General features: G+C 41.5%; 3 protein-coding genes across 3 annotated transcripts; 1 reads left to right on the top strand and 2 right to left on the bottom strand.

The window, feature by feature from the left end:
• The first annotated feature begins 745 nt into the window (after positions 1-745).
• Positions 746-13,038, top strand: LOC113129159 (latent-transforming growth factor beta-binding protein 4). Its single transcript, XM_026304986.2, has 23 exons — positions 746-875; positions 1,350-1,487; positions 1,603-1,663; positions 1,747-1,923; positions 2,073-2,198; positions 2,336-2,476; positions 2,867-2,992; positions 3,288-3,320; positions 3,851-3,973; positions 4,178-4,300; positions 4,478-4,600; positions 4,960-5,082; positions 5,373-5,495; positions 6,008-6,133; positions 6,338-6,466; positions 6,586-6,678; positions 7,121-7,216; positions 7,512-7,607; positions 7,803-7,898; positions 9,272-9,373; positions 9,591-9,696; positions 10,219-10,335; positions 10,950-13,038. Exons 2-23 carry the CDS (start codon positions 1,359-1,361, stop codon positions 11,026-11,028), a joined length of 2,448 nt encoding a protein of 815 aa, XP_026160771.1. The 5' UTR covers positions 746-875; positions 1,350-1,358; the 3' UTR covers positions 11,029-13,038.
• Positions 11,329-12,126, bottom strand: LOC113129160 (olfactory receptor 1500-like). Its single transcript, XM_026304987.2, has one exon. It carries the CDS (start codon positions 12,124-12,126, stop codon positions 11,329-11,331), a length of 798 nt encoding a protein of 265 aa, XP_026160772.1.
• Positions 13,039-13,179: 141 nt separating the features above from the next.
• On the bottom strand, positions 13,180-17,557 carry LOC113129162 (cytochrome P450 2J2-like). Its single transcript, XM_026304989.1, has 9 exons — positions 17,348-17,557; positions 16,557-16,719; positions 16,117-16,266; positions 15,820-15,980; positions 15,484-15,660; positions 14,350-14,491; positions 14,060-14,247; positions 13,836-13,977; positions 13,180-13,538 (listed from the first exon to the last, which is right to left on the bottom strand). Exons 1-9 carry the CDS (start codon positions 17,555-17,557, stop codon positions 13,357-13,359), a joined length of 1,515 nt encoding a protein of 504 aa, XP_026160774.1. The 3' UTR covers positions 13,180-13,356.
• Between the last annotated feature and the right edge of the window lie 3,294 nt (positions 17,558-20,851).

Here is a 20,851-nt window from a genome sequence, read left to right as displayed (position 1 = left end):
AAAAAAGATTTTGAATGTGCAAAACAAAATGGGTTCATGTTCATTATATCGTCCTTGTCATGTTTTTTTTTTTGGTGTCTATTTGTGTAGAACTACCTTCCTATAGAATTTAACCATTTTACTGGATACGGTTTAGTCCCCACAACCAGTCAACAACAACAACAACAACAACAATAATTGACCAACACCACTGGTATTTGGGACCCTAATTATTGTAGAGTAACGTGGGACCCTAATTATTGTAGAGTAACGTGGGGCCCTAATTATTGTAGAGTAACGTGGGGCCCTAATTATTGTAGAGTAATGGACACAAATGATGTTACAAATGATGAGTTCTGTTTATTTGATGTGTAATGAACGTTGGTGGAAGTTTGCACAGAATGATTTTATAAATAAAAACAAGTCGGTAAATCAACTTACGGGACAAGGATAGAAGAAACAATATGATGAGTTATTTGCACTTTTTAAAGAAGTGTCAAATATACAATCAAAAGAAGGAAAAGTCTCCCCAAAGATGACGATTTTGTGACTTGGGCTACGACCCTGGAGTAACCACAGAACTCTCCCGTGTTCCGTGGCTGAGCCGTGCGCCCTGGATGATTTATGAGCTCTGTGTAAGGTCTCAGCCTGTAGGCCTGTCTCCTGGAGCTTATCTCGGAGTTTTGCGGGGTGGGAAGTGCGGAGCTCCTGGGCAGGATGTGGAATCACTGCAGTAGCGAACAGCCCCCCGCCCCCAGCCCCACACCCTCATACTTCATAGCTGGCTTGGCTGCACGCGTCCACATCTGGATAGGAAGCGACATCTGGAAATCTATTTGTCTGTCATTTTCCTGGTGACTCTCAGACCCGTTTTCCAGTGCCAGTATCTGACCCGGGTAAGTCGCCTAAAATGACTGTAAAACCTGCCTGTGTATCGCATCATTACTATGTAGTCTCACACCAGCCTATGGTTTTTCAGTTTCTTATCGCAGTAGTTTATGAGGCTTCTTCTCAGAACTTACAGTAAGTTGACAAAACGCAAATTCAGTTCCCTTTCTCAAATAAATGTCGCTGTGCTGCTGTGCTGTGTCGCTCCAGCTCCTCTAAGTTTCTTTTGTTCTGTGCAGACAGCCCAGGGGGTTGATTCAGCCTAATGACAGGCTGCTTTTCCATTACCCCTCTGTTGTTTCGCCTGTCTAGACATGCACGGCATGACAGCAACACACAATCCACACAAGTCCCAATGTCTTTATAGAAACTTTGACTTGATCACTGAGAATCTCCCCAGAAACTCAACAACACTCAGTTGTTACATGCTCTCACTACTGTTGCATAGTCTGTTATCTGTTTCTCTCACTCCTCCTCCTCAGACCCAGGTGATGCCTCAGCTCTGGACCCTCCTGCCAGCCCTGCTGCTGGCTGTGTCAGTGGCTGAACCTTTGAGCAGCCCGGAGGAAAATGAAAACGAAGTCCTGAAACACACAGAGGCAGAGCTCACCGAGAGCCAAGTCAGTGGACAAGCAAACGCTCAATTCAAGAAAATGAGTTTTTCACATGAAAATGTTTTTGGAACGAATGACATACATTATAACCATCTGTTGCTCTTTCCTGTTGTGGAATCAGGTGATTGAGAATACCATCGGAGGTCTTAGTGGATCTACACCAAGCCACATACCTACCACAGGTGAGCCTTTGGCTTTTTTCTGCTATTTCTTTTTTCTTGCCTGTCAGCCTTTTCTAAAATTGCATTATTTTCTTTGACATCAGCGGCTCCTTCTATTACCACCGTTTCTTCTGGGCCCAGTCCTGCTCCTCCATGTCCAAGGAACCAGGTGAGGCTGGAGAAGGGTGCAGGCTGTGGCTGTCCATCCAGCACGGTGAAGGACGGTGACAACTGCACCTGCCCTGTGGGTTTCACTCTGGAGGGAGCAGCAGACTGTAGAGGTGAGTAGGGACAGAATCAGGAACAATAATACATTTAATAGTATATTTATTGCCGTCCTTACTCCTTGCACATCTTGACACAGTTCATGTGTTCATTTGAATGCAGTGGTCTCAGTTAGATGCAGTATTGTCTTCTGTCTACCTGATAGATGTTGATGAGTGTGAAGGAGAGGGACCAGGACCATGTGGTCTCCATGCCAGCTGCATCAATGCCCCTGGCTCCTACTCATGTAGCTGTCTCCGTGGTTACCTGCTGGGTGCTGGAGGATGCCAAGGTTTGTCAGCATCTGTGTGTGTATGAGTATATACTGTATGTGTGTGAGAGCATGACTGAAGGCGAGATTGACAAATTATCTGCACCATTCAGTGTGCATTATGGTCCCAATGCATGAGTGCCATATGGGTTTTACAGATATTGACGAGTGCGCTCTGGCTGCGGTGACGGGCCTGCAAGCCTGTCATGCTGATGTTGAATGCAAAAACACCCCCGGCTCCTTCACATGCTCGTGTCCTTCGGGATATGTAATGGCTCTAAATGGACGAAGCTGCGTAGGTGAGGCTGATGTTGGCATCTGCATCTGCTGGGTATAACTGTGAAATGTAGATGCAGAATCAAAGATGTACGTTTGAAGCATTTTATCCTGCGTGCGCTTTAAATCCAGAGCAACTACACTGAGGTGACAGTGAAGTTTGTATGGATGTTGATGATCTTAACAAGATATGGAAAATATACAGAATACTGTTACAGAATAGCTTTTGTGTTCCTTCTTCTTCAAATTTGAAAAAAGTGTGAAGCAGCAATTACAAAACCCACATGGAAACTAAGGTTATGACCAAAATAATAAGTTACTAAGATCTAAAGGGGGATCATGATGTCATTTTGCCATGTCAAGAGTCCATACAAGACTGTCAATTGAATGTTTGTGGTTTCTGTCTTCTGTAGACGTGGATGAGTGCAGCTTCAAGGAGCAATGTCGGCATGAGCTGGGAAATGTGTGCATAAACACTCCAGGCAGCTTTATATGCCAGTGCCAGCGCGGCTTCAGAGCAGAGGCCCCTGCCTGTGTTGGTATGTCTGTCATTCAGCAGCAGCACAGCTGATGTCCACATTTGCTGGTGTTCTGAGTGTTCAGTGTTCAGCTGAGTTTCCCTAGAGTTAATAAACTTGTGCTGACAGGAAGGAAGGCTTTGCATAAATAGGGAGCTTTAATATGTTGCTTTGCTTCAGGCCTGCTGTGTTACTAGTTTTTGTTTTCCCTTAATATCTCATTTCTCATTTTATGTCCTCTAAAATCATTCGTATTTACATTCACTTTATGTGGTCTCTGCAACTGTTCTGTGGTCTCTGGTCCTCTGTACTGTAGGTCCTGTGTGTCCAGACTACACCGTGTGTCAAGGTACGATGCTTTGCTTCACACACGCTGCTTGTCATATCATAAGCCAGTTTTTCAGGCTTTGAAAAGGTCAAGTCCATAGGAGATCTGTGATGTACTGTAATTTCTAGCCTTTGTTACATCCCCAGTTGGTCTGGTTATAAAGGAAGCACCTTATGGGCACTGGTTAGGCCAAAAGATGACAGTTTAATGTATTTGATGTATTTTACTAAATGTCAACTTGGACATAGGGGGCAGACAATATTTTCAACAAAAAATATTCTCTTATATCAATACAGCAGTTTCCAGTAGTGTTACAGGGACATTTTCAACCACTTATGGCTAATGAGGACTTGATTGGGGTTTGGTGAATGAAAACGCTTTGGTAACTCTGTTGATTGAAGTCAAATTAGAAGATGCACCCCAGAAATGACACTTGCTTTTTAACTGTCAATGAAATGTTTTAGTGCAAGTAATCACAGAGCAATAGGTCAGTGACAAATTCATATATAATATGTACCCCCTGATTTCTCTGCACCTCATCTCTGTCCCAGATGTGGATGAATGTTTGGAGAGTCCTGGAGTGTGCGATGGTCAGGGTGTGTGTGAGAACACACTTGGGAGCTACAAGTGTGTTTGTCAACCAGGTTACCGGGGAAACGGCACACACTGCGAAGGTAAGCAATTAGTGCTGACATCCCTCGATGGGAGAACTTCTGTTTCCTGTAAACCGGGTCAGCTTCCCTGTGTGCAAGTGTTTTAATGCTTGCTATTATGCCTTATACTAAAATTAGCCTGAGAGAGAGAACTATGTTTATTGAATAGAAATGAACAGAGTTTTGGATCAGGTTTAAAAAAAACTGTGTGCACTCTCTTTCCAGATGAGAATGAGTGTGCGTCAGGTGGCCACGGCTGTGACACTAATGCCCAGTGTGGCAACATCATTGGCTCATATTTCTGCCAGTGCTATCAGGGCTTCAATGGAGACGGATACTCTTGTTTTGGTGAGTAAGCAGGATATATGTGATTTTTTGTTTTCCATATGTGCATACCACAATTGTGCTCAGTATCCCCAAGTGTCATGTGCTGTTTGTGTCATATAAACAATATTTGCTATATGCCAGCAGCACTGTGAGGTATGTACTCAGACCCCAGTCCTTCAGGATTCTTCTTGTTTACAGACATTGATGAGTGTGCTGTGAGCAATGGCCGCTGTGAACACAACTGCACCAACGAACCAGGAGGGTACAGCTGCCAGTGTGCTTCAGGCTACCAGCTCAACAGTAATGGACACATCTGCACAGGTAAAACATAGGTCTGGAGTCTCAAGTGTGTTGATTCATTTACAGCAAAGGCACCACTTTAAATCACTCTTATACGCTGTGTTCCTGCTTAATCCTCAAATTTCTCAGGATAGTTCAGTTTCACTATGCAGCTTGCCAGTAGGGGGCAGCAGATGGATTGTCTCATTCTCTAAAGCAGTGGGGTTTTTTGTGGCTTGATCCAAGCAGGTTGCCTCTTATTAAGTCTGCTCTATTGCAAATCCCACTCACCTGGTGCTCCAAGGCTGATAAAACAAGTGCTTAAATGAATTGCAAATAGTGGTTGAATTGGAGCTGTGTTTTGCCATGAGAGCGTTAACTAAATCTCTGTGATCCCCCAGATGTAGATGAGTGCTTGGCAATGAATGGGACCTGTGACCACATTTGCGTCAACACTCTGGGATCTTTCAAGTGCTCCTGCAGGCCTGGCTACCAGCTGCACATTGATGGCCACACCTGTGTGGGTCAGTCACTTCTCACTGATGTTTACCCACTCATTTTCAGTTATTTAAACAAGCTGAGCATCAATGATTTAGCAGCATGAAGAAGAGACAAAAACTACCATGAAACTTTTATCGCACTGTCTCATTTTGTCAGTCTGTCTGTGTGTTTCCTGGCCACACAGATAATAAGTGAGTGTCTTGGTCCATATTTTGGAGTATTAGTGACTTAGATTTTATTTGGATTCAGTTGCATGGAAGAGATGAGGGTGTCCAAAAAACCGTTTACCTTGTGTTTGTGTGTGTCCACTCAGATATTGATGAATGTAAACTCCAGAATGGTGGCTGCTCCCACACCTGCACCAACGTTCCAGGAGGACACACTTGCCATTGCCCTCCTCCACTGCTGTTAGACAGAGACAACCTCACCTGTACTAGTATGTCCCTCAGTGCAGGTTTGACACTGAGTTAAACATGTTTGATGATTTTTAAGAGCACAAACATAAGATTTGAATAAATTCTCAGTCAAACATTGTCTCAACCATTTTTCAGATGTTACTGTACCTCACACTGTAGCCCAGATATCAGTTATTTTGACAGTGACATGTTTATATAGTGATATATTGTTTAAAAAGTTCCACATTCACAGACAATGAAGGAATATTTTTTGCTTTAGGACTTGTATAAAAGTCTGGGTATACATGCCAAAAATAATAGTGTTTGCAAAAATGCAGAACAACCATGTGTTTCTGAGAAAAATAATATTGTTTAGTGATTTTTAGTACCTACCATACCTACCATATTCAGTGGTTATCAGACCAGCAAACGTTATCAATGTTATCAAAATAGTAGCTATCAATGTATTAATACGTCTTTTGTGTTCATTCTTAAATATTTAGTATTAAAATCTTTTATTTTGTGCATTTCATCAATATTTTCACTTGAACAGATATTACATCTTGTAAGCTGAGGAATGGTGGGTGCGAACATATATGTACTGTGAGGGCCGAGGGCCATGTCCAGTGCAGCTGTCGAACAGGGTGGAAGCTGGACGAGGACCTGAGAAGCTGTGTGGGTAAGGCATAATTTTCCCTCCTCATGCTGCCGCTTCTTTTCTGTCATTTTATTCATCCAGCAACAACATTAATCTTGTCAGCCAGGCACACAGCCAAGTGTCCCTGGCCACTGGCCCAAAAGGAAAAAAACAGAAAGGCTTATAAAGTGATTTGATGTGTGAAATGTTCACCTGTTTAACAGTCTCTCTGTCTTTGGTTATCAGATGTGAATGAATGTGGGGACTTCACAAATGGAGGCTGTGAGCAGCTCTGTGTGAACCATCCTGGTGGGTTTAACTGCACCTGCAAGGAGGGGTATGAAGTTCGAACCGACGACCTCACCAAGTGCCAGCGTGAGTCAAACATGATGCATCTTCCTAACAACAGTATGAGTAAAGATAGCTGCTCGGGTTTTAGTAAAAGGTTAAAATACCAAAATACTGTATGTTCATTAACTTTTTTGCCTTTCCAGCTGTTTGTGACCCTGCATGTCAGAACTATGGTGTGTGTGTGGCCCCAAACAGCTGTGACTGTCCCCCAGGCTACCCTGGTGCAGGCTGCTCAGGTACAAACCTCAACTGTTAACATAAAACATATAGTGGTTCTATTCTGGTAGGATTAGTGCTGGTACATCACTTAAACTGGTGGTTGGGCTCTCAGGAACAAAATCATGAATGAACTGATTTCAGGTATTTGGTGCTACGTAGTTTAACTACTGGACAAGTTTATATTGACTCCCAAAAAGTCTGTACAGAGTTAGTGAGTGTTATCTTATGTTAAAACCATCATTTTGCTCCAGGTGCCATAATCACAGGATACAGGGTTGGCAACACCATCCTTGCCCACAGATGAATAGACAAAATATGCACCTAGTAAAATCTAGTTAGGGTTAAGGATTGGGTCACTACTCACCTCCTCAAGAATATTGGTGTGAATGCATAACCTAACATTCCTGTGGGGGCGGATGAATGAAATTGAATGAAATCCACATTGGTTGTGTGTTTCAGCCATGTGCTCCCCGCCCTGTGCTCATGGAGGTACCTGTATGCGCTGGAATAAGTGTTTGTGCCCTCCTGGCTGGAGCGGAACCGGCTGTCACACTGGTAAATCAGCTCCGACATGAAGGTTAACGAGGACTATGCCACTTTTGTACAAGCCAGCACAGTAGGGAATGGTCTACTGTAGGTGTTATAATAAGGAAACAACTTATACCTTTAAAGGGTGGTCCCTTGGGCTTATGCTACTAATTTTCTAACCTTAATATTGTTTCACTCTTTTTTTATGGTAAACACCCACTTTCTTTGACTTGGGGGACCATTTTGTTTGAATTTCCCCTTCTCTTCAACCATTTTCCTCTCTTCAGGTTTCTTCATGTCTATTTCTCTGTGTCTCTCTCAGCTGTGTGTGAGTTGCCATGTGCAAATGGTGGTCGCTGTGTGGGGCCTGATACCTGCCAATGTCCCTCTGACTACACTGGCCCCCAGTGCCTCATGCGTGAGTAACAAAACCTCCAACAACAGACATGCAGGTACTTCTGGGGTGTAGCTAGATGAGCGTCGTGGTCACCTCTTTACCTCCAGTCTTGTTAACAGAAAAACAAAAAAGCAACAACCTGTAGAGTGGACCATTATTACTTTCAAATGTAATTTTCCTACAGTGACCTAGCTATCTGTATTTCTGTGTTTATAGCTCTGTGCACTCCTGCCTGTCAAAATGGGGGAAGGTGTGTGGATGTCAACAAATGCACATGTGTTGGTGGATGGCAAGGTGCACGTTGCCAGATAGGTGAGATCAAATTGCATTTGTCTATTGCTATATAACTGAAACATTAGTTCAATTCAATTCAATTCAATTCAATTTTATTTGTATAGCGCCAAATCACAATACAAATCATCTCAAGGCACTTTATAAAAACTAAAACTAAAAACCCAACAATTCCCTTATGAGCAAGCACTTGGCGACAGTGGAGAGGAAAAACTCCCTTTAACGGAAGAAAAAACCTCCGGCAGAACCGGGCTCAGTTTGGGAGGCCATCTGCCTCGACCGGTTGGGGTGAGTGGATAGAGCAGAGAGAAAAGAACAGCAACAATAAACAACAAATAGACACTGCAGGTTGGTGGGACCAGTAACTGCACATCAGCGATATACAGCTCCAGGACCAGGGACACCTGCAGAAGGTACAGAGAGAGGGAGAGAGCACAAACTAGGGGAGAGAGAGAGCACGAGGTTAGTGACATTGAATGGTGGAATATACATGTGAGGGGGGAGGAGAGGAAGAGAGAGGTGGGGGGGTTAGGGTAGGGGAGCTCAGTGCACCGATGGTCCTCGGGCAGTCTAGGCCTATAGCAGCATAACTAAGGGATGGTTCAGGGTTGCCTGAAGCCAGCCCTAACTATATGCTTTGTCAAAGAGGAAGTGTAAATAAGCTTTTTTTTCTATACAAGGAAAAGTCACATGACTTGTTCCCTGATTGCACGAATTCCTCTGAAACAGCAACCATAGTGTTTTAAGCAGAGACCATACCTAATGGCTTTGACTGTGAAGAGCTGCCACATTATTTTTTTCTTCAGTTGTGGGTAGTTAGTTCAGACCAATAAAAATCACATGGAAAATATGATAATCACACTCTAACTATAAAGCAGTGAGTCCAACCTGGACATTAGACCCAACCAAGACCCCTTCAGAAATGACCCCCAGTTTGAGTCAGGTGTGCCAACATATTAAAGAGTGAAATAAATATGTCTGTTACACAGACTCAATTTTTTTCACAATTTTTAATTAAAATAGTGAAGCTAGAACATTGTATAACTATACAGAATTGATTCCTTCTAGATCTGTTTAAAAGTTCAGGCCTGGAGGAAAATAAAAACTAGTTAGTCATGCTCATGTTTATATTACGTACAAAACAAGCACAGGCCAAGGTGCAGTCCAACTGATTTAACTACTGCGGGTGGATAAACAAATACACCCAGGTACTGTTTACTCTATCAGATCACAATTCCCAATTCAAATAAGATACAACAAAGGTTCTCTAGAGGAATACTAGTGAGAGAAGTTGAAATTCTACTATAAAAGTTATTGTTCACTTTTCGAGTGTCACTATATTAGCTCTGTCAAAATGAAAATCCACTGACTAAACTTTTCTCTCTTTCCCGCAGAGCCTGTTCAGTGTCAGAAACTTTGCCAGAACGGTGGAGTGTGTGTGGGCCTGAACAGGTGCAACTGTGCCAAAGCATTTACTGGAAACCGCTGTGAAACAGGTTAGTCTGTGTGTGTGTGTGTGTGTGTGTGTGTGTGTGAATTGGGTTGAGGATAGAGTAAGGGTTGAGGTTTAGGTGTTTTTGGATTAATGTTAGGGTATAGAGCTATGGAATCTGTAAGTTAATGACAGTCCTGATACGTGTGTGTATAATGTATGTGTGAAAGACCTTTGCCTTCACTTTGCATTAAAACTGTGGTTGTGTGCTTAATCTGCAGCAGTGACCACTCCCTGTGTGCCGCCCTGCCAGCATGGTGCCACCTGCAGTCCTCGCAACACCTGTACCTGCCCAGAGGGCACTGCTGGCCTGCGCTGTGAGAGGCTGTAAGTAAAAACCACAACAGCAGCAGCAGAGTCACAAATCACAGCAGGTCTTCTGTGTGTTTTCTGCTGTTGATCTCCTGTTCTAACTGGTTCTAATTTAGTTTCAGTGAATTATTCTTTTACTTGAGCACATTATGCATGTCAGGAGTGTTCAGTATTTTAAAGAACCACTATGTGATCTGCAGCTTCCATCATGTTATGTCATTACCTTCCGGGGCCTGTACTTTCTTGAGGGATATGACAGTGTTATGTTTTATTGCAGTTAGTTATTGTTTTCCACACACTGTAGTGTCACTTCGAAAGCCCCACTAGTCAGACCAGTATTTACAGTTAAATACTGTGTAAATCAGCTTTGTGATGTTCTTTTACTTTTCTCTTCCAAATGGTCACATTTTCACAATAATGGCAATTTAGCCTAAAGTAGTCTAAAGTAGTTTTGGGAAAATTATCATGATGTGGAATTGTAGTTCTCGATTAAAATATTGTATGTTATTCTCATGGATTTCTGTGTTTGTGCCCTAGGACGTGCCCTGTGGTCACCACTGTGGTCAGTATGGCTCGAGCGGTGAGAAAGGCATTCAGAGAAAGTTATGTTGATCGCTGTGGACCCCTGGGAGTTCAGCTTTGCACTAAATACAGGTTATCTGCTTTCTTTCTACATTCTGTAGTTCTAGATCTACTTACCTGTGAAAGAGGCTGGTAAAGGTTGATCACAGGATTGTTTAGGGTCACTACTCACCTCCTCAATATGCACTACTCCCCCAAATATATTATGTCATAAAAGTGTTAATAAATACAGATAGCATGCTGGAATTAATTATATATAATATAATTAATAATAATAATAATAATAATAATAATACATAATACATAATAATAATAATAAATTATATATATATATATATATATATATATATATATAATTTATGTGTGTATATATTAATAACATATGTAATTCTTTTACTTTCAGTAAAAGTATAAATACCATAGTGTAATAATACTCTGTTACAAATAAAAGTCAAAAATTTACTTTAAGTGAAAGTACAAAAGTATAAGCCAAATCTACTTGAAGTACCAAAGGTAAAAGTACTAAAAGCCATATCTCACATTAATGTATTTTATATTATTGGATCATATTTATTGATACATTATTGTGTTCATTAATTTCAGTGCATTTGTTGAGTAAATGCACTCAGCTACTTTCCACCTCTGAAAATGACAAAGCTGTGCCTGCTGTGTGTCTGTGTTCCCAGAATAAACCAGGCACGTGTGTACCTGCAGGCCTACAGGGTGGGCTACAAAATCCAGTGTCCAGAGAGGAAGAGCAGGTGAGCAAGGCTGTCTAAACCTTCAGTGGCACGATGAACTCATCACCCACTAGACAACATTTTGGGCGATGCACAGGAAGTAAAATATGACCATGTGTAAACTGTAAAATGAGAAGTCACTGGACGGGTGTGGGGAGGTTTCATCCTTTTATCAAACCTCTGCTTTGAAATGAAAAGGGGCCGTGATGTTTTCAAGACTGTTATTTTGTCTGTGATATATGTTGACATATTTTTTTACCTTGATTTTGTACACGATTATAGGCTTACAATTCATTATTTGTAATGTTTGTAAATGGCAGCTCAATTATATTATTAATACTGGGATGAAATAGATTGCGACTAATGAAAGATGACCTATGCAGGTTTTAAAGGATTTAAGTCCTTGCTGAACTGTAGCCACTTTAGCCAAAGTAAAGACAATATACACATAGCTTAACAAGATAAAGGCTAGTGGAAGCCAATAAATAAGAACTGGGTATAAACAACTGACAACATAATTGGGGAAATGGTCATTGCACGAAAGCCGGTATATCTGGCCATGGTCACAGAAATAGCTGTTGATAACCACAGATTCACAGAAGGAAAGTCTTGTGAGAAGTCCAACTGCAATGAGATTAGCAATTACAACAAACATCCAAAAAAAGGCAATCAAAGAAAACATGAACCTGTGGGTCACTTTCACCTGATAGTGCAGTGGGAAGGTGATAGCTATTAGTCTGTCATAGGCAAGTGCAACCAGATTAAATGACTGCATAGAAAGGCAGGTGTAGCAAAAGAAAAAGAATGTTAAGCAGTCGTTGTATGATATGTAAGGATGGTTAAACAGAAAGATGTCAAGAACTTTAGGCACCAAAGCACAGCTACCAATCAGGTCCACAAGTGCTAAATTAAAAACTGCCACATATTTTGGAGTTCTCAGATTATGATCCAAGCATATTACAGCCATCACAGTTGTGTTTGCCACCACTGACACAATATACACCAAGAAGAGAAAGACATAGTAATGTCTTATATTTGGAATGCCAGAAAGACCACTTATTATGAAATATAAAGGATGCACAAAAGTGATGTTTTTTCCAAGAGCTGAGTTGAATAATTCCATAGTAAAATTGTCCACAGAAAGAGGTGCTGTCCTCTAAGTGTTAGCACTGTGTCATTTTAGGTAGATGGCAGTGAGCTTGACTGTCACTTTCTGGTGACCAGCTCTGTCAAGCTTTAACTTTGTTGAGAGGTGGCTACAAAGAGGAGCAGCCATCCTCTACATTTCTGTCAAATAAGGTCCCTGTCTGTTCCCTTGTGTCTACTGTTTGTTAGTTACTCAGCAACAGACAGACCATCTGACTGTCTGCAGTCATGTAATCTGCTAAAGCACAAATCTCTATTTGATTCTGCCTTTCATTGAGTGACCTTTCAATTAGTTTTCTCTTTAAAGCATCTTTAATTGATACTTTAATAACGGATGAAAATGTGACACTGTGTGAAGTTACTTGTAGTGATAATAGAGATTAATCACAAATACACAACAGATATAGTGAGTGTTACAGATCTGGTAACTTGGTCACTGTGGTAACAGTGAACTGTGCCTCAGAAACTTTAAATATTATCTTTATTGTCTTTTTACAAAATGGCACCAACATTGTAAACATTTTTACAGTCAATGACCTGAACAATGAGTGGTTGCCTAATCACAGTGACAGTCAGTGAAAGGTAAAACTGTCACACACACACACTTGCTGGACCCATATTTAAGGTTAATAGTTTAGATTTTAAAGATATATCTATTCGAGCCACTAAACAGCTTTCAATAGCAGTACTGTGTATTCTGTGTATTCTAGTTTGAACTGCAGTGCGTATTGTATTCTTATCACTGCGTAGTGCTTTGCCTTTTATCCGGCACACTAAGGTTCATTAACTTGTTCACATTGTATTAATGTTCAAAACAAATAAAAGACATGTGACATATTGACTCATATGCTGGTAAACTTGACCTTCTTCTGGGTTTTACAGTTAAATATGATTTAACCAAAGAGAATGAGAAACCAAATTCCAAATAATTTTGATATTCCGTCACGTGTGACCTGTAAAGAGGTAACGTTAGCTAAAACATTAGGCCAAACAACTTTTTAAGATCATGCTGTGTCAGGTTGCATCTGTAAATAATGCAAAAAATATTTATTACTGCAGCTTCAAAACGTGCACTAGGCCATAAATAAAACTGTTGTGCATCATTAGTTTGAATATAGGAAGCGCTTTAGGATAATGTGTTTTTACAGTATTAGAATTAATATTTAAAAATACAACTGGAAAATGTTTGACAGCTAGAGGATGAGCATCAAATTCCACGTGAGGTGGCACAGATTTCATAGGGGCTGGGGGAAAGCGTTAAGCCAAAACATGGCGTCAGCACAGACTTCACCCCCGGAGGCATGGAGAAGGTGAAACACTGCAGGAGCGAGGTGAAGAGGAGGAAGAGCTCCATCCTGGCCAGGTTCTCCCCGAGACACACACGCTTACCTGCAGCAAAAAAACACGAGTTTTTTAAAAAAAAGATCAAGTCATATTTGGAAAAGCCAATTACTTATATTCCAATTTTTCTACTAGAACATTTCTGAGTAGGATTCCAGTGTATTTTGTTGATCAGATAAACATATTATTATTATAATCCAGAAGAATTAAAGTGATCAATTGTTTAATATGAAGCTCCAGCAGATGCCAGTGACCAAAACTAGGAATAAGCAGGTGTAGATGATGGATGGCTCTGTAATATGTACAGTACCATCCATGACATTAAAGCCATGAAATAGTACTTACCAGCAGAGAAAGGGATGAAAGCAGCTGGCTTCACAAACTTGCCCTCCTCGTTGAGGAAGTGTCTTGGGTTAAAGGTATCAGGTGTCTCCCACTCTTTTTTGTCAAACAGGACCGAGGTCAAGTTGGGAATAACTGTAACACCCTGAAAAGTGGATTGTTCACAGTTAACTGAAGAACAAGTGTAGATATGATGGAACAAGACAGAACACAATATAAGAACACACCTTTGGGATCGTGTACCCTTCCAGCTGAAGCTCCCTGTTGGTGACATGAGGCACACTGAGAGGAGCTATGTTTCCCATCCTCTGGACCTCGTGGATGACAGCATCCGTGTAGGGGAGGTTTGCTCGGTCCTCCATAGATGGCTGCCTGGACTGTCCAAGCACTGCGTCTATCTCAGCCTGGACCTTTTCTATGCAAATAGAAAAGACAACAATAAATGATTCTATTAAAGTGAAACGTGCACTCAGTAAGTTGTTTCAGCCAATCAACATCCATATCTTTGAGCTCGTACCCTGAATCTCAGTGTATGTTGCCATGTAGAGCAAAGCCCAGAGCAGGGTGGTGGATGTGGTCTCAGTGCCAGCCCCAAACAGATCAAACGAACACATCACCAAGTTGTCCTCATGAAAGTCAGTGTCGACTTCACCATCTGTCTTGACCTAACAGTGAACATTTCCAAAATACAGTTGGAATTTCAAACATACTGGCTCCTGTTATTGTAACTAAGCTTTAATGGGCTTTCTAATATAAACAATAAATAAAAACCTACTTTCAATACAGTAAGCATTTCACTCTCCCTTTAGAAACGATTTATTAAAATTATTCTTTGCTGCAATTTCAAATAATAAAGTATCAAAGCCAAGTTCAATTATAATATGTACTCTGAAGCAAATGTTCACTTTGGGAGAAAGCTAATATTAATAAAATAGAGTGACTAGAGTTTAGTTTTCATATTGAGAAAGGCAGTGCCCATTTTATTGTGACAGCACCTGTTTGACTATTCATTTTTAGTACTTTAATCCTGTTTCATTCTCCTTTCTTTAGGAATGTAAATAGGATTATTCGCATTATAGACTCATCCTTCCTCATTAATTAATCATTTATCAAGACATTCAAAAACCAAAACCAGCATAAAAACATTCTGCTGTGACATTTCCAGTTTATGCCCTGTTTTTTTCTTTCTACCTGTCTCCTTCCATCCACCAGCTGCCCCCAGAATCTCACTCCATTCTCAGTCACCTGTCCATCCCGATCCACTCACACACCTCTTCCCCGTTTCATAATCACTTGTTTAGCTGTTGAAACTTGCCAAGGTGCAGCTGCTGCCTGCTTGTTTATTGCACAACAGCTGTAGAGACGTAACCTTTGTTCCAGTCTTTTCTTTCTCCCCATTTAACCTCTCTCCTGTTCATTGTTCCTTTGACCTTTGCATGCTCTGTTTGCTCTTACCACCTGTTGTTCTTGTGTCTGCCTGCTGTAGTTTTGGGTTCTCCCTGTCTGAGGTCTATAAACCAGCTCTGATACAACACAGTAAAGCAAGGACAGCAGCAAATATTTAAATGGAGAAACTTGTGTTAAGGTTTAAAATTTATTTGAAATCAGGATTATCAAATATGGGTAAGTCGTTAATTGTTCATCCACTCACCCTGTGAATCTCTTTCAGGTAACAGTCGATAAAGTTTCTTGGTTCAGACGGGTCCCAGTCTTCCTTGTGCTTTTTGATTTCTGTTTTCACAAAGTTTATTACTTCACCATAAATTTTTTTAAGAGTTTGGTGTGGCCCTGGCAAATGCTTCATCACCATGGGAAATGCATTGTAGAGCTGTCAATGAGAAAACTGTAAGATTTCTTAGGAGTGTATGTCAAAAACAATACCTTTGGAATCAGTTGGAATCTGTGTTAGCAAGATGTTAGTAATTACTGATTAGAACAAATAGTTATTACATAATATATTTCCACTAGAACAAAACAAATGCAGTACCTCTGCCCAAACTGAGGCTTCAATTTGGAACGCACTATCAAACAATTTGATCAGCTTCACAAACTTCTCATTGCCATACTCAAAGCGATGACCAAAAACCAGGGAGCAGATGATGTTGGACACACCATTCCTGATGATGAGTATTGGACTGAATGGTTTGCCTGGATGAATGATCACATGTCACACAACCAGACTGAAAATGGTATTGTCAGACAGGAAAGCCTGTACTTTATATATCTCACTTCATTTTAATGCATCTCAACATTTCAGTATGGATTTGCACATTAGTCTCATTACCTTTCTGATTAGCTATTTCGTTGGACATATAAATAAATTCAGTCAGTATAGGAGATTCCAGGGATTTTTTGCCAACCCCCAAGGATTTGAGAGTGAAGAGGGTAAATCGCCTTTGCTGTTTCCATATGTGTCCATTAGTAAAAACAAGACCTGACAAAAAATGAAATTTAGATTAAGATTAGAACAGTACAACAATTTATGATAGAAATAAACATCTGTGGAAAAATCCCTGTGATTTTATTTTAAATCTCAAATAGTCCCGAAGCAATCTATAAAAAAAAGACTAGAAAATCAATTCCATGAAGTCAGTTCTAATTGTGACTTCAACTTAAACAATGTTCTATGTCAATATTAATATACCATACTCCAATGAACTGCTTCAGCCCTGTTGCCTGGGAGCAAACAATCTTCAGTATACAAGGTTAGAAACAAATATTTACCCAAATTGGGGAACATATCATCATGGAGAGGAACGACTGGGCGGTCAGCCAGTATGTCTCCCTTGGTGAGTAGACCTTCTTGCAGGGTGCTGAGGCCATTTAACACCACCATCCATTTGGGGCCCATTTTAAGACTGTATATATTCCCATATTTCTGTGCTAACTGACACGTGAACAACAGAAGTGAGATAAGCATGTATGTAACTTTCTCCTTAAATAGTGATAAATTATAGTCAAAGGGCAGAATTTGACTGTTTACTGCATTAACTGGATCAGACTGAGCAAATTGTTTCTCTGTTGAAGCACAGCACACCTGAAAATACAGAAGTGGTGCTAAAAATATTCTGATCCTTTAAATAAATCTATAGCACAGCTGAGTCGTAGACTGCGGAGTAGTTTGATCTTTCTGTGCAAAATCTTAGTGCATTTCAGCACTGGATTGATTGCACTCAACAATAAGGAACATACATTACATGCATTAGCAGTAGGCCCTATAGTCAATCTCCTAAACCTAACCTAAAGTAGCTGTAGCTGTAGAACTATAGGGAAATGCTATTAATAATGCATCTATTAACAATCATACTATAGTAATCACAGGGGTGGGTTGTTCTGTATCAGTATTTTTAGTTTTGTTGCACATTTCGTTTCAATGTAGGATTTATAGACTATTTATAATGAGGTATCTGTCTATTGTTATATTGCAATTAAGTAAAAGATCAGACTGGGCTTTTTTAACCACTGGTTTGATGGCTGCACGATATATCTTTAGTCTTCACTGAACTTATACCTACCTTGACCATGTCTCCATGGACATTGTTGGAGTCAAGAGAGAAAATATTCCCCACCACAGGAAGAGCCCAGGGTCCTGGAGGAAAGTTGCTGGGCCGACGGCTCCTCACGTACTCGGATACCACCAGGAGGACCAGAGCAAACATGAGCAGACTCCAGGTGTCCACCCACTGCCACGCAGGGGAAACATACACTCCAGAGAGCACATCCATTTTCAACTACCCTGCTCCCCCTGGATCCACTGAGAATAAATGTGCTGGGCTCAGGCTGAACTTTGCGTTGTGGTTGCCTGTTATCTCGCCGTTCAAACAACAAACGAAAAGGTATCAGTGAATCGGGGCAACCCTCAGTTACTCTCTGCAATTAAAGTAGATTCAATTACTAGGCCTATTTTATTATAATTATAGTTTAATTTTGAGGCATTTAAGAAATACACAAATCGTCGCTACTACATTTATATATTATATATACATAAAAAAATTTTTAAAAAATTCCCGTCTCACCCCTATGGGTGGTGTGTGTGTGTGTCTTCCTCAATCTCGGGTCCTCTACCAGAGGCCTGGGAGTTTATATATATATATATATACAGTGGGTACGGAAAGTATTCAGACCCCTTTCAATTTTTCACTCTTTGTGTCATTGCAGCCATTTGCCAAAATCAAAAAAGTTCATTTTATTTCTCATTAATGTACACTCAGCACCCCATCTTGACAGAAAAAAACAGAAATGTAGAAATTTTTGCAAATTTATTAAAAAAGAAAAACTGAAACATCACATGGTCATAAGTATTCAGACCCTGTGCTCAGTATTGAGTAGAAGCACCCTTTGGAGCTAGTACAGCCATGAGTCTTCTTGGGAATGATGCAACAAGTGTTTCACACCTGGATTTGGGGATCCTCTGTCATTCTTCCTTGCAGATCCTCTCCAGTTCTGTCAGGTTGGATGGTGAACGTTGGTGGACAGCCATTTTCAGGTCTCTCCAGAGATGCTCAATTGGGTTTAGGTCAGGGCTCTGGCTGGGCCAGTCAAGAACGGTCACAGAGTTGTTCCGAAGCCACTGCTTTGTTATTTTAGCTGTGTGCTTAGGGTCATTGTCCTGTTGGAAGGTGAACCTTCGGCCCAGTCTGAGGTCCTGAGCACTCTGGAAGAGGTTTTCTTCCAGGATATCTCTGTACTTGGCCACATTCATCTTTCCTTCAATTGCAACCAGTCGTCCTGTCCCTGCAGTTGAAAAACACCCCCACAACATGATGCTCCCACCACCATGTTTCACTGTAGGGATTGTATTGGGCAGGTGATGAGCAGTGCCTGGTTTTCTCCACACATACCGCTTAGAATTAACGCCAAAAAGTTCAATCTTGGTCTCATCAGACCAGAGAATCTTATTTCTCATAGTCTGGGAGTCCTTCATGTGTTTTTTGGCAAACTCTATTCAGGCTTTCATATGTCTTGCACTGAGGAGAGGCTTCCGTCGGCCCACTCTGCCATAAAGCCCCGACTGGTGGAGGGCTGCAGTGATAGTTGACTCTGTGGAACTTTCTCCCATCTCCCTACTGCATCTCTGGAGCTCAGCCACAGTGATCTTTGGGTTCTTCTTTACCTCTCTCACCAAGGCTCTTCTCCCACGATTGCTCAGTTTGGCTGGACGGCCAGGTCTAGGAAGAGTTCTGGTCATCCCAAACTTTTTCTATTTGAGGATTATGGAGGCCACTGTGCTCTTAGGAACCTTGAGTGCTGCAGAAATTCTTTTATAACCTTGGCCAGATCTGTGCCTTGCCACAATTCTGTCTCTGAGCTCCTTGGGCAGTTCCTTCGACCTCATGATTCTCATTTGCTCTGACATGCACTGTGAGCTGTAAGGTCTTATATAGACAGGTGTGTGCCTTTCCTAATCAAGTCCAATCAGTTGAATTAAACACAGCTGGACTCCAATGAAGGAGCAGAACCATCTCAAGGAGGATCAGAAGAAATGGACAGCATGTGAGTTAAATATGAGTGTCACTACAAAGGGTCTGAATACTTATGACCATGTGATATTTCAGTTTTTCCTTTTTAATAAATTTGCAAAAATTTCTACATTTCTGTTTTTTTCTGTCAAGATGGGGTGCTGAGTGTACATTAATGAGAAATAAAATGAACTTTTTTGATTTTGGCAAATGGCTGCAATGACTCAAAGAGTGAAAAATTGAAAGGGGTCTGAATACTTTCCGTACCCACTGTATATGTCCTTGCGGCTTCTTCCTGGTTCCATTTTTTATATACGATTTATATATATATATATATATATATATATATATATATATATATATATAAAATGGAACCAGGAAGAAGCCAAATACCTACAGAGAGTAAGGCAAGTCCTAAGAAGTCAGCTAAATGGGAAGAACAAGGTCCAAGCCATCAACACCTACGCCCTGCCGGTCATCAGATACCCCGCTGGCATAATAAGCTGGCCAAAAGAGGACATAGAAGCCACTGATGTCAAGACAAGGAAGCTCTTCACAATGCATGGAGGACTTCACCCCAAATCCAGCATCCTGAGACTGTACGCTAAGAGGAAGGAAGGAGGCCGGGGACTGGTGAGCGTCAGAGCCACCATCCAAGATGAAACAACCAAGATCCATGAGTATATCAGGAAGATGGCCCCAAGCGATGGAATACTTAGTGAATATCTCAGGCAACAGAAGCCCGATGCAGAGGAAGAAGAGCAAGAACCATCATGGCAGGACAAACCCCTGCACGGCATGTACCACCGACAGATACAAGAAGTGGCTGATATCGAAAAGTCCTACCAGTGGCTGGAAAAAGCTGGACTGAAAGACAGCACAGAGGCACTAATCGTAGCAGCACAAGAACAGGCCCTGAGCACAAGATCGATAGAGGCCGGGGTCTACCGCACCAGGCAGGACCCCAGGTGCAGGCTGTACAAAGATGCCCCTGAGACAATCCAGCACATAACAGCAGGTTGTAAGATGCTAGCAGACAGAGCGTACATGGAACGCCATAACCAAGTGGCTGGCATAGTGTACAGGAACATCTGTGCCGAGTATGGGCTGGAGGTCCTAAGGTCAAAATGGGACACACCTCCAAAGGTGAGGGAGAATGACTGAGCTAAGATCCTGTGGGACTTCCAGATACAGACCGACAAACAGGTGATGGCTGACCAACCGCACATAGTAGTGGTGGACAAACAGCAGAAGAAAGCCTCAGTGATAGATGTAGCGATCCCAAGTGACAGCAACATCAGGAAGAAGGAACATGAGAAGCTGGAGAAATACCAAGGGCTTAAAGAAGAGCTAGAAAAGATGTGGAAGGTGAAGGCAACAGTGGTCCCCGTGGTAATCGGCACCCTCGGGGCTGTGACCCCCAAAATGGGAGAGTGGCTCCAACAGATCCCAGGAACAACATCAGAGATCTCAGTCCAGAAGAGCGCAGTGCTAGGAACAGCTAAGATACTGCGAAGAACCCTCAAACTCCCAGGCCTCTGGTAGAGGACCCGAGATTGA

Source organism: Mastacembelus armatus, chromosome 4 (genome assembly GCF_900324485.2).
Source record: "Mastacembelus armatus chromosome 4, fMasArm1.2, whole genome shotgun sequence".
Taxonomy (NCBI): Eukaryota; Metazoa; Chordata; class Actinopteri; order Synbranchiformes; family Mastacembelidae; genus Mastacembelus; species Mastacembelus armatus.
This window is presented reverse-complemented; position numbering and strand designations above follow the sequence as displayed.

Excerpts from the sequence above, each read along its gene's own strand:
- LOC113129159 (XM_026304986.2), top strand. The coding sequence starts at position 1,359 with ATGCCTCAGCTCTGGACCCTCCTGCCAGCCCTGCTGCTGGCTGTGTCA. Across the intron at positions 1,664-1,746 it reads AAGCCACATACCTACCACAG|CGGCTCCTTCTATTACCACC; the intron begins GTGAGCCTTTGG and ends CTTTGACATCAG. Across the intron at positions 10,336-10,949 it reads CAGCTTTGCACTAAATACAG|AATAAACCAGGCACGTGTGT; the intron begins GTTATCTGCTTT and ends CTGTGTTCCCAG.
- LOC113129160 (XM_026304987.2), bottom strand. The coding sequence starts at position 12,126 with ATGGAATTATTCAACTCAGCTCTTGGAAAAAACATCACTTTTGTGCAT.
- LOC113129162 (XM_026304989.1), bottom strand. The coding sequence starts at position 17,557 with ATGGATGTGCTCTCTGGAGTGTATGTTTCCCCTGCGTGGCAGTGGGTG. Across the intron at positions 16,267-16,556 it reads TGATATGTTCCCCAATTTGG|GTCTTGTTTTTACTAATGGA; the intron begins GTAAATATTTGT and ends ATTTTTTGTCAG. Across the intron at positions 15,981-16,116 it reads CGAAATAGCTAATCAGAAAG|GCAAACCATTCAGTCCAATA; the intron begins GTAATGAGACTA and ends TCATTCATCCAG.